A 13,179-nucleotide genomic window follows, 5' to 3' on the forward strand; every position below is an offset into this window, starting at 1 on the left:
AAAATAACTTTATCAAGTACGACCCAAAAAAAAATCATTTTATTCCGAATTACACTTTGTACGAATTCTACTAAACTATTTTTTGCAGGTTCGCAGTCGGGACACCGCCGCCCCAATCGGAGCTTTCATGTGGCCCCTCCACTGGTCCATGTGGGTGGGCATTTTTGTCACACTGCACCTCACTGCGCTCTTCCTCACCCTGTACGAGTGGAACAGCCCCTTCGGCATGACCCCCCACGGGAGAAACAGGATGCGCGTCTTCTCCTATTCCTCCGCCCTCAACCTCTGCTACGCCATACTGTTTGGACGCACGGTCGCCACCAAGGTAACGCCGCTCTCATCTCCTTGATCGATGGGCATGCTGTTTAGGGGGGATGTGGGGGCATGGATGAAGCTAGGATACAGTGTGCATTATAAGCAAGAGGACAAAAGCACTACGGGTGATTCAGTAGAGGATTTAAGAGGGTTTGCGGCACAATGAAAAAAATACAAAAATATAGCCAGGGAGCAAAGAAGATTGACTGAGCGAGAGGTTGGGACGTGAGGCAGTGATGAAGTAGGGAGGCACCGGGAGGATAATGCAAGGGTAAGTGTCTCGACAGGAATTGGAAGAGTTATGAGCGGCGTGATTGGGATGAATGAAGTTGAGGCAAACCGAGTGGAGGTCAATTCTCACACTAAGAGAGTCACACTAAGTTGCAAACAAGCACAAGATGACCACAGGTGAGGGATAGTCCAGAAAGAAACAAGCGTCGGAAGGAAAGTAACAGAGGGCTGTCCAGGTTGGGTGGAAGGGTTAATTGGCTAAGCGGAGATGAGGAATGGAACAGGCCCAGGGTGACATGGACGTGGGTGAGGGCCGAGACTGAGAGCCTGGTCACGCTAGTGAGAAGGAGAAATGCTGCTGCAACACTCTGTTCTGATTTAGTAGCAGCTAGTAAGGTTCCTTGTCTTACTGGGTCTGACAGATATACAGCCAAAGTGAATAAAACGCCACAGTTCCTAAAATTATATGCTCCCGAGTAAAGTCGGTGATGTAAAACTTTACACTCTTCAGTTCCTCAGAGGACCTCGCCGCAGACTATCAAACAGAAGTCGCACCACCACCGATTAGGACACTGAGCTGTAGGCCCGATGTGACCAATTCTAGTTAGTGCAGGTGGATTGGTGCATCATTCGCAGAATTCCAGTTGCTGTCCTACCTTCACTTATAGAAGGGAACTTTGGGCAGTTACTGAAAAGACAAGGCCATGGACATAAGCAGCAGAAATGAATTGCCTCTGCAGGATTTCCGGGGTTGTCCTTATAGATAGGATAGCGTGAGGCTTGACCATCTATCATCTGTGGATGACTCCCAGTAACCTCCTTGGTGAGGTTTTCCAGATTGTCTTTCCAATCAGGATGAGACTTCCTGGTAGTACTAGGACTTGCTGTTGGGAGAGTCTGTGTATGTCAGCTGGCCTGGGAACACCCTGGGGGACAGTGAGGCCTTTGACATCATAGACTGGCTTACACTCCTCCGCCATGACCCTGATGGTTGCTTGTATTAACCTCCCATCCTGATGGACCCAAGAACAAGGTCGTGGATACAAGTGGCAGAAATTAATTGCCTCTACGGGTTTTTCCGGGGTCGTCCTTAGAGATAGGGTGAAGAGCTTGACCATCTATCATCTGTGGATGACTCCCGGTAAACTCCCTGGTGAGGTTTTCCATATTGTCCTTCCTGGTAGTACTCGGACTTGCAGGAGAGGCCGTGTCTCTCAGGTGGTTTGGGAACACCTTGGGGGGAGGTAGCTGGAGACAGTGAGGTCTTGGCATCCTAGACTGGCTCCCATCACCCCGATGGTTGCTTGTACTACCTTCCCATCTAGATGGAACCAAAAGGATAAGGTCGAGGATACAAGCGGCAGGAATGAATTGCCCTCGCAGGTTCTGGTCTCATCCTTGATAGGGTGAGGATTCTTGGTCATCTGCGGTATCATCTGCGGATGACTCCCGGTTATCGAGGAGATTCTTTGTGGTAGTACTAGGACTTGCTGGGGAAGGGGGAAGGGACTGTTCTCTCTCTCTCAGCTGGTCTGGGAACACCTCGGGGAAGTTGCCAGGGATAAGGAGGTCTTGGCATCCCTTGGACTGGCTTTTACACTGCTGCCCTATGACCCTGACCCGGATAAGTGGGTTGGCCTAACACAGACCTTGTCAATGTTGCCTTGGCAGCCATGCTGTTGAAACTAACGCAATGTCAGGAGTTCATTTCATGTCAGAATTCTGGTCGTCAAAACAAAATATGCGACGTCAATGTCACCGTGACTTGGCACACCATCATAATGTTTCTGTAAACACACAATGCCTCCATCTCCCAGGAGAGAAGCCATGCAAATGACGCTGGAACAGGAACAGAACAGGAGTTATTAGCAAGACCTTCCCCCCCTAATTGAAAGGGTACAGGTTTGATCCTTGATGATGAACAGATTTGTGGTCATTAGCAAGCTCGCGACCCGTGAAAATGACCTTGTTGAAAGCGCGGCATCAGAGCCAAACAATCACTTTCTTAGCGAGGCTATGTCGTTAAAAAGCTGCAGAGGAACGCCTTTACATCAAATTAGCTCCTGTAGCTTTTACGGTAATTGCATACGACAGTGTGTTTACCCTTAGTATAACCTATCAGAGTTAGATGTGTTAGGTTCAATTGAACTGTTTTAAGGCCTGACAAAATCCAGGTACAGATCTTTGTTGGCATCAGAGATAATTCCACATTTAAACGAACAGGACAAGCTTCAAATCATCTTGACGGAACAATGGAATGTAATAAAATGCGTCGTGAGATCGCTCAATTTGACTTTAAAGCTTCTGTTATGTTTTAACAAATGTTTGGTGTCAGGGAAGCCCTGAAGCAAAACAAAAACAAATATTCCTTCCTTGTACTTTTAAGAAAAGGTGACCTTTGTTGTTACATCACTACAATAAGCGCACCGTTTAAGGTGAGACCGTGATTAACGTTGCGCCGTTAAGACACATTCCCCATCCTTCCACCTTGTAATAATTGCTTACGACCCTGGGTGTACAGTTAAATGTCGAGCCTTTAAAACAGGAGAAAGTCTTTTCTTGTGAGAGGTGGATTTTAATTGGTGGAATAAATTATTGGAGGTCCCGTTCCCCCAGGCTGACAATTTCATGGAGAGATGTTTCTGAGGTGCCTCGCCTCACAAACAGCTCCGCTTTGTTGAACTTTTATACGCCACCTCCATTTTATTCTTTTCAATTACCTTAATTGGGTGGTAATGTGGGATATTTTCGAAAGGATGAACGTGATGAATGCCAATACCTGAAAGGATCTTTTTATTTTATTTTTCATATTTGGCTTTTGAACTCGCTCTTCTATCCACTTATCAACCCATGTCCCGCTGACAGCCATGTTTTGAGCTCTTTTTGAGATGGAAACTGGTTAAAAGTTGATGGCGACCAAGTTTATTGGGATAAAATGTTGAGGCGATGGCATTTATGGTAATCCCCCGTCACACCGCGGTTCCAATTTCGCGGCTACACTCTCGTACGGTTTTTCAACAATATATGAATTCTTAAATGATACTGTTTCATGGTTCAATGTAGCCTATTATTTGTCAAAAATATGCATGTTATGTATTTTTAAGCATTTTGAAGCATGAAAGACAATACTAACTGCAATCACTTTCTTAAATTGACTTCATATTGTTGCCTGGGATTCGGGGGGAGGCTGGGCGGTAGCTGAGGAGGTTCCCCTGGCATTTTGGTGCATTGTCGACTGACCATCGACTGCTCCTCATGCCTGACTTAGTGTAACGAATGCCAGCTGGTGCATCTGTGCAAGAGTACGTTGATAACCCTCACTCACTGACGCATGAAGAATCGATGGCTTGCGCTCTCGACCCTCATGGTTTGAGCCTGGGCTGGACCAGGCAGGTTACTGGCTCGGTACTCCTAAAGACCATTGTGATCAAAGGAGTCGGCGATGTTGGACGAAAAGGTTGCTATAGAGTTTGAAACTGATCCAGGTATACCTTTAAGCCCGCGTCACACTAAGCACGAATCAAGCAGAACCAGCCGGAATGAAAAAGTTTCAAAATTCACACCACATTCGGGAGAGGATTTGAAACTTGTGAGCTTGGCTCCTTTTTTCCTTGGCAGCACGACGTGATGTGCCAGCTGCGGGTAGTGGAGCGTGGCTCCTTTTTTTCCTTGGCGGCATGATGCGATGTGCTGGTGGCCGGTGGTGGAGGTGATGTGGATTGCCGATGCGTCAATGGTGAACGACGTTTTTGGGTTTCAGCCCCTCTGAACTGTCCAGCTGGCGGCTGCTGGTGGAGTTATATTGGCTCTTCTTTTACTTGGCATATGAAGTCATGTGAATTAGGTGACGCTTCATAGTGACGTTTCAGCAGCATTTTTTTTTGCATGCGATCAGATTGTTTGGAATGGTGTTGGAATACCGTACCAATACCTTTCGAATGCCGTTGGATATTTTTCGACTTGGAATCCACCTCGAAAATTTTTAACATGCTCAAAACATTGGGGCCGAAAGGGGCCCTAATATTTAATTTAACTTAATATTACTTAATTTTTAGAATAGCACTTCAAATATCCCTCCCTTTATCTTCTCCACTCTTTAGACCCCCAAATGTTGGACAGGCCGTTTCCTGATGAACCTGTGGGCCATCTTCTGCCTCCTTGTGCTCTCCAGCTACACGGCTAACCTGGCAGCCGTCATGGTCGGCGAAAAGACCTTCGAGCAGGTCTCTGGAATCCATGACGACAAGGTTAGACTCCAAGCAAGGACGGCAATTGCATCCATGAAAACACACACACATGCAGCAAATTAATCTGGCACAAGGACGAGCTAATGAGTAAAGCGTGGAATCATTTGTAAGCGATTATCATGTTCTATATCCATCTATCCATACAACACCCCCCACCGGTGGGATTTGCAGGCCTTGCTATGTTTGATATGAGCTCCGTCATGAATGATACCCTCTGTGTCTCCTAACCGCCATCCTCGCCGCTCGCTAACGACTTCCCGCCTCCGTTTGTCAGCTGCACCATCCCTCGCTGGGCTTCCGATTCGGCACGGTGAGGGAGAGCAGCGCCGAGGATTACATGAAGAAGAGCTTCCCCGAGATGCACGACTACATGCGGCGCTTCAACCAGCCCACCACCCCGGATGGCGTGCACATGCTGAAGTAAGATTAGGGACACTCTCTCATTCGATCCAATGCAGACTGAGCTGGTATTTGATGGAATTTGGCCAGAGACTGTTTTTTTTATTTCCCTGTGTCATTAAAAAATCAAATAAAATAAAAATAAACCGGCATGAAAACATTTGGTGATGTGAAAAAAAGTTTAAATGTTGAACGATGTCACACTAATTCTGTAAATAATTAACCGCATTGGATATCTTGACGCATGTCGGACTGTTTTTTGTTTACTAATCAACAAGTGAGGAATATACATTTTTTTCATTTTATGTAGAATGTATAATATCCATTTTTATGCCAAATGACAAATATACAATAATATATTTAATTAATATAATGTATTAATAATTTGATTTATAATTTGTTAATAATTAATTCTAATAATTTATTTATTATTAAATGGATAGTTCAGATATTTTTATATGAAGTAGTATGGCGTCCCCGTCAGCACTGTAGTACAATAACAGCGACTCACCCCCCACTTGGTCTCCTGAGTCCAGTTCTGGTCAGATTTCTGTGATGAAGAACGTAGTCTCGTTTAGTGTTGGGGACAATTAAGTAAAGAGTTACATGCGTTCAAAAGATTCAAACATTTGCATCACAAAAATGCCTTGTCGAAAAACCCAAACCTCACAAAACGCTGGGCATTATCTGTGTCTCTATAGCCTCCGTATCCCTGCGCACTGTCGCCTGTGCGTTCATGTGCATGTGACGAAGACACTCGCATCTTCTTCCGCTGTGCAACACATGCGTAAACAAGATGGCCGCGGTGCTCCATCCCTTCATTTATACATCCAGGTTGAAAACACCAGCACCAGATAGACAAACGTGACTTAAAAGCCAGAAAATGCAAACATACCAGTAACCGGTACCCTCGCAGTGGAAAAAGGAGAAGAAGAAGAAGAAGGGATTTATGTGTGACAAATAATAAACTAAAGGTTTTTCAGAGACACAAAGGTTATCAAAGAGTGCACTCCAATTTCAGGTTCAAGACATTAATTGAGACGTCCCGCCACAGGAATGATAACAGCGACGAGGAGCCTGGAAAAAATAAGCAATTAACTGAAGGTTAACACTAAACGATGAAGTTTGGCGTTAGGAGAGTTTTTAAGGACACTCGCTAAGTTTGTTTATAAAGTTTGTCTAAGGTGAGTTCGCTAGGCAATTATTGTAATTTATCATTTTATTATTATTACTTTATTGTTTCAGCTTTTTCTTGTATTATTTTAATTTTATAGAATTATTTTGTCATTTGGATTGTTTTATTTCTGTTTGAATATTCCACCATTATTATTATTTCATATAAAATACATGATGTTATTACCACACCACGGATATTCTGTAATATTTTTAGATATTTATTTATTTAATGAAATATTTTGTCTTGTAAAATTACAAACGTTGACCTTTGGGTCAAAGAAACTTGAAATTGTTGAAAAATTAAAAAACAAAATTAATAAAAAAAAAACAGCAGCACAAATGGCTGTAATTTTACGAGAGTAAGTCAACATATTAAGAGAAAAAAGTTGTATGCTAACAAGAAAAAAGTCACAATTTTACGAGAATAAACTTATGAGGAAAATAATGTCATTTTAGTAGCATAGGAGTTGAAATAGTAAAGAAAAAATACATCTATTTTGACATTACTACAGTATTTCAAAAGGTTGTAGCTTGAAAATGGTTCATGATAAAGGCAGACTGTAAATTAGAAAAATCATCAGTATGACCCAAGTTTGTGATGGGAGTAAATGTAATCATCTCGTTTGCATATTATGACATCACCAGGCTCAGAATTTGTCAGATCCCTGTCTGCACGATACCCGCTCGACAACAGGCTCATCAAAATGTCTGATCCACTTGTGATGCTCATGCAAACCCAGCCATCATCATCGTCATTTACGGCGGGATCTTGAACACCACTGCTGCCTCCACCGCATTCATCCATGTCATTGTATTCTCAGGTCAAATCAAATCTCTCTATTATCTATTTGCAGTGTATTTTTTCCACAATTTTGCAACTTTGGCGCTTAAAGGGTTAAAAAGAAAATTGACAAAGATTATTTAAGAAGAAAATTTAAATATTTAGAAAATTAAACAGTAAAAATGGGGGAAAAAGGAGCAAAGAGTGAAGTTGACACTAATAATATGTTTTTTCACCTACATGACAAAGCTGAGATGTACGACGGTGTATTAGGGCCACATTACAGTAAAAAAATAGGAGATTTTGAGAATAAAGTTGTAATTTTCAGAGAAAAAAGTCGTACTATTACGTGTCATGTGTGTCGGGGGAAAATAGAGCATAGCTCTTCAGGAAGGAAGGAAACTTTCCTCTTGCTTTCAGGCAAGCTTCTATTTATAGCATGGCAGCAAAACACAGCAGTTGATCTTTCAGCATTCACACTTCCGCCCCCCCTACCTCCGCCGCCCCCACCCTCACCACACACACACACACACATGCCCAAGTCCAACGGTCAGTCCCAGCTTTTCATAGCCGTCTCAGGCAATGCCTGTAACATAATGTTCCGAATTTTTTTTCTCATAAATTTACAACTTTATTCTCGTAATGAGTTTTTTTCTGGTACATTTACGACTTTATTCACCAAATCTCGGATTATTTTAATACGCCGTCGTAACCTTTGGCCTGGGGCAAAGGTAATATTACGACTTTTTTTCTTGTAACTTTTTTCTTGAAATCTCAGATTTGTCTTTTTTCATTGTGGCCCTCATAGTCCGTCATAGAGACTTGACATATACAGTATATAACCTCTTACAAAATCTCAACGTTTTCCATCCTTGCATCCTTTCATTTGTGGCCCTTGCTGGAAAAAGTTCGCATTATAACTTTTTCCGCAACCTGATTTTTCACGAATTACAATAATATCATAATATTAAATAAAAAAATACTCTTTTTCTTTAGATTTCAAATGTATGCTACTAAAATGATATTATTTTTTGTGTATTACAATATTACAACATTATTTTCGTAAACTGGCGACTTCTTCTCGTTAGATTACGCCTTTTTTGTCCTAATATTTTTACTTTATTCTTGTGAAATTACAGCTGATTTTTTTCCATTTTTTTTAGAAAGTGCTGCGAGCCGCGTTGCACAGTGGACACCTGTGGGTTCAGTGAAGAGAGGTGTTAAGTGGAGCGTTGGCCGTATACTTCAAGTACTCCCAGGCTGCTGTTATCAGCACATTTCATTGCGAGCCCTACTAAATTCGGTGAAATATGTCGCAGAGATGGTGACTTTGTTGATACTGCAGAGAAAGCTACAAAGGCTGGCAGTTTGCAGAAGAGAAAAGACAGTCAGACCACGACACATCTCGGAAGGCCAAGAGCTCGCAGGTCTGGACCACATCAAACATCAAAATGTGTTACGCTCAGGGAATAACACCTACATACACAAACGCCTCCATCCCGCCGTCAAAACACTTGCCATGCACACCACCCGGGTGGAGCGGGGGTAACATCAGTCCCTGTTTATGTCCCAAAAGAAGCCCTTGTGTCTTGTGTCTGACAGGCCTCGCCTCAGGTAAAAATAAAACACTTCTTGCTCTGCCAACGCAGCAGAAACTTTTGGAAAGTCAGCCTTTTGTCTCACAGTAAACATCGGCAAACAAGAGCGCCGCTAAGTAGAGCAGAGAAAGACGACAATTTAATGGATCCGCACTCAAATGTCATCCAAGGTTCTTCCTTTGGCACGCATGTGGGTTAGCGTGCATCATCCTCCGATGGTTCTTGCCCTTCACATTCAGCTTCTTCTCTTTCCAAATCCAAAGAAAGCACACAGTGAGGAGGAGAACTTGCATTGTTAGAAAAAGTTGACAATTGAATGATTGGATACACAACCAAAACCTGGTTGGCTCTTCTTTGGCCCATGCCCCGCCCCCATGTTTTCGTTTTGTAACCTTGCTAACTAACAAAGCGAGCAAATGAAAACAAGAATGTGGAATGCAAACAGAAGTTGAACATGTAAGTGAACGTGTCTGTGTCTTTATCCTGGTCTGCACCGAAACTTAGTGGTCTTCCTTGGCCCGCGTCCCACCCCTCGAAAAAACTTATGCAGTTTTTCAGAAGCTTCCTAGCTAGCAAAGGAAGAAAACAAAAATTTGCAATGCTAACACAGGTGGAAAATTTTAATTCATGGCTGCACACCTTTATCCAGATCTGCACCGACACCTAGTCCTGTTTTCATTGGCCCGTGTTCCACCTCACGAAAAAAAGTTGCTTTGTTTTTTTTCTTAATCTTCCAAACTAACAAAGGGCGCAAACAAACATTTGCAATGCTAACATGAGTGGTAAATTTGAATCCATGGATCTGCATCTTTATCCAGATCTGTGCCAAAACCTAGTGTGGACTTCCTTGGCCCGTGTTCCACCCCTTGAAAAAAGACTTTGTTTTTTTGGAATCTTTCCAAAGAACAAAGGAGAAAAAAAAAAAATTTGCAATGCTAACACAAGTGGAAAATTTCAATTCACGGATGCACACCTTTATCCAGATCTGCACCGACACCTAGTCCTGTTTTCATTGGCCCGTGTTCCACCTCACGAAAAAAGTTACTTTGTTTTTTCTGAATCTTCCTAACTAACAAAGGGCGCAAACGAAAATTTGCAACGCTAACATGAGTGGTACATTTGAATTCATGGATCTGCATCTTTATCCAGATGTGCACCAACACCTAATGGCTTCTTCTTGGCCCGTGCCCACTCCACTTACTTTCCCAAAAGTCTGCATGTAAAGGAGCTGCTGCGTAATCTTATCAAGACAGTAATTCCTTAAAACAATAAGAGCAGACTAAATTCTGTATCCTGCTGACGGGTAGTCTAAGGGAAATGTATTCAAACCAAACCGCTTCTCTCCCAGCGAGTCAGAGCTTTTCTTCCTGTCACTCACACACACCAGTGCCCTGGAGAGACAGTGGAGACACAAACCCCCGGGAAAAGGACAGGATTGTTTTAGATTGGGGTCAATCAGTATGTTGTCGTTACAAAAACACCTGTTTGTTGACTCGCATAAAACAATACATCTTGCGTGTTTTCCATGCTTAAATCCGCTTTGTGGCGCGCCGTTTTCCTGACAGTTATCCGCATTGTTAGCGCGGCGAGCCCCGCTCTATAATTAGAGGTCAATTAGGTTCACGCGGATCAATACGAGCACCGAAGAGACTTTGGCAGTACGTCCAAAGTCTTATCAGTCGGCCACAGAGGCTGTCGGCTTAGCTTAATGATATATGTGTTTACACGCCAGCCTGCTACAAGCAAGTTCATCGCTTCCACTGCAGCTGGCGAGGAAGACGTGACGGCGCCAAAGAGTTCCTGCACGACGGAGATGGAAGGGTTGTTTGAGATGCCGCTGTCTAACGCCTGTGATGTGTGTGCGCGTGTTTGTGTGTGTTTGTGTGTTGGTGGTGAAGGACAGATCCTCCGATGTTGGACGCCTTCATCATGGACAAAGCCCTGCTGGATTTCGAGGTGTCCATCGACGCAGACTGTAAGCTGCTCACGGTGGGGAAGCCGTTCGCCATTGAAGGTGCTCACACACACACACACACACACACACACACACACACCCACACCCTGCTTAGACTTTATCTTGTAACATTGTTGTGGTTTTAATCTCGGTGTTTTTGTTCAAATATAGCCTTGTTGCGATCCTTTCAATTGTTTTTTTTGTCCTAAAACTGCATAACTACTCAGTAATCCCTCTTTTATCATGGATAATTGGTTCCAGGCCCGACCTTGCTAAGTGAATTTTAACAAAGGAGGATTCCTTCTTTATAAATGGAATTTTGTAGTTAGAGCACAGAAAAAACCTTCGAAATACGTTTTGTAGCATTAGAGCCCTCTAGACATGACATAACACCCCTATAGTCACTTTAGCACTCGTACTACCCAATATACCAGGGGTCACCAACGTGTTTCCTTTGAGACAAAATGAAAATGGCCAAGCGCTACTCATTTTTCTAACATTTGCTTTCATAGCTTACGTCAAACCCAAACAATTTAACAAAATACTCACATTTTGCATGTCGGAATGCATTTCTTTCTAGTGGTCTCACATTATTAAGTAAAAACCTGAACGAAAAGCAGGCTTTCGGGCGCCCCGAGTGGTCGTGGGGGGCTACCCGGTGCCCGCGGGCACCACGTTGGTGACCCCTGCAATATGCAGTAGTAGACGTAATAAGAGAAAATGAGACATTGATAAGACATAACACAGACTCACACGTTAGCATTGACAGCGTGTCTCTTGGATGTAGCGTTACTGATGCCCAGTGACAAGTAAAATACTGTTTGTGGTTAAGGAGGGACGCACGATGCCCGTCGCTGCCAACACTCAGCTAAACAGGCAACTCTAGCTAGCTTCTGAATGTCTTGGATTTGGATTTTTGCTCATTTAGCCATTTTTATGCTTGACAATGCTTTATTATGCCAAAAATATGTACAATGTGTTGAAGTAAGCATCATTTTGACTAATAACAGGCCATAGTCAACCACAAAAGCGATAATGTATTCATTCCTTTATTTTGAAAAACAGCGAGAGTGAAGTGAAACTAGATTATTTATACATTTTCCCGTCAGTTAATTGGATTATAAAATATATCTTGATGGTTTTATTATTTTCATGTTGATGATTGATTGATTGATTGACTGATTGATTGATTGATTGATTGATTGATTGATTGATTGATTGACTGACTGACTGACTGATTGATTGATTGATTGATTGATTGATTGATTGATTGATTGATTGATTGATTGATTGATTGATTGACTGACTGACTGATTGATTGATTGATTGATTGATTGATTGATTGACTGATTGATACATATAATGTAAAAAATGTAAATGTAAAATAATTCATGAAAAATGTAGGTTTGTTCACACAATCTGGCATCCATTGACCGTATGATAAAACATATCCTGAAAGGGTTTATTATTTAAAATTTATTGATTGATAAATACAATTTTAAAAAATATGAATAATTCATGAAAGATTGAAATTTGTTCATCCAACGTCGTGTCAATTAACTTTATTATTAAATATTCCTGAAATGGTTTATTGTTGAAATGATTATTGGTTATTTATTTGTTGATTGATAAAAAAGGTACATTTCTTCGTACAATTTACCGTCAATTAACTATATTATAAAGTATATCCTGAACTGGTGTATTAGTTCAGTTTGTCTTATTATTTATTGACTGATTGATAAATATCATTTGAACAATGTAAATGTCAAATAATTCATGAAAAACACCAATTGATGGTTCCTGCAATTCACCATCAATTAACTGCATGAAAAAATATCCTAAAATTATTAAAAATGTTTATTATTATTTATTTATTGATAAAAATGTAAATGTAAATTTGTTCATACAATTCACCATCAATTTACTGTATTATAAAGTATATCCTGAAATGGCTTATTAGTTAAATAAGATTTAATTCCATAATATTTAATAATACAATATATATTTATGTGACTGGAATAAATCAATCAAAGAATAAATACATCCAAAAAGATTTACATATTGCAGTAAATGGTATATTATTTAGAATTGTACTTATTTATTTCTATTCCTTATATCTTACTTATAATATGCACCATATTGTACTGTATATGTTGTATATATGTGATTTTACTTAAATTGACAACATATTGCATATTTATGTACAGAAATAAATAATAAATAATAATGAACCAATTACTTTACTTAAAGGTGCAATATGTATTACTGCATATGCATATTTTTTATTTATGCATTTATTTATTCATTGATGTATTTATTCTATCCACATATTTTGCATTATTAAATATCTAATTAAATATTATGAAAATAGATGTGATTATGTTTAAATATTATTCTATAAAAGCTCGTTAATCTTTTTATTATCATTTCAATTGCCTACAAACAGGAATTTGTGTGATTTTGCTACTAAAAAAGACA

At 41.0% G+C, this 13,179-nt stretch overlaps 1 protein-coding gene across 2 annotated transcripts in view; it reads left to right on the forward strand.

Annotated features, from left to right (window-relative positions):
• grin3ba (glutamate receptor, ionotropic, N-methyl-D-aspartate 3Ba) overlaps positions 1-13,179 on the forward strand; it is a 120,125-nt gene that overhangs the window by 85,234 nt on the left and 21,712 nt on the right. For both annotated transcript variants that reach the window (XM_054795996.1, XM_054795998.1), the window contains exons 5-8: positions 89-325; positions 4,647-4,793; positions 5,068-5,213; positions 10,646-10,761. In XM_054795996.1, the coding sequence (XP_054651971.1) occupies positions 89-325; positions 4,647-4,793; positions 5,068-5,213; positions 10,646-10,761 (646 nt within the window). The remainder of the gene's footprint in view (positions 1-88; positions 326-4,646; positions 4,794-5,067; positions 5,214-10,645; positions 10,762-13,179) is intronic.

This window comes from Dunckerocampus dactyliophorus, chromosome 13, assembly GCF_027744805.1.
Source record: "Dunckerocampus dactyliophorus isolate RoL2022-P2 chromosome 13, RoL_Ddac_1.1, whole genome shotgun sequence".
In the NCBI taxonomy this organism is placed as follows: Eukaryota; Metazoa; Chordata; class Actinopteri; order Syngnathiformes; family Syngnathidae; genus Dunckerocampus; species Dunckerocampus dactyliophorus.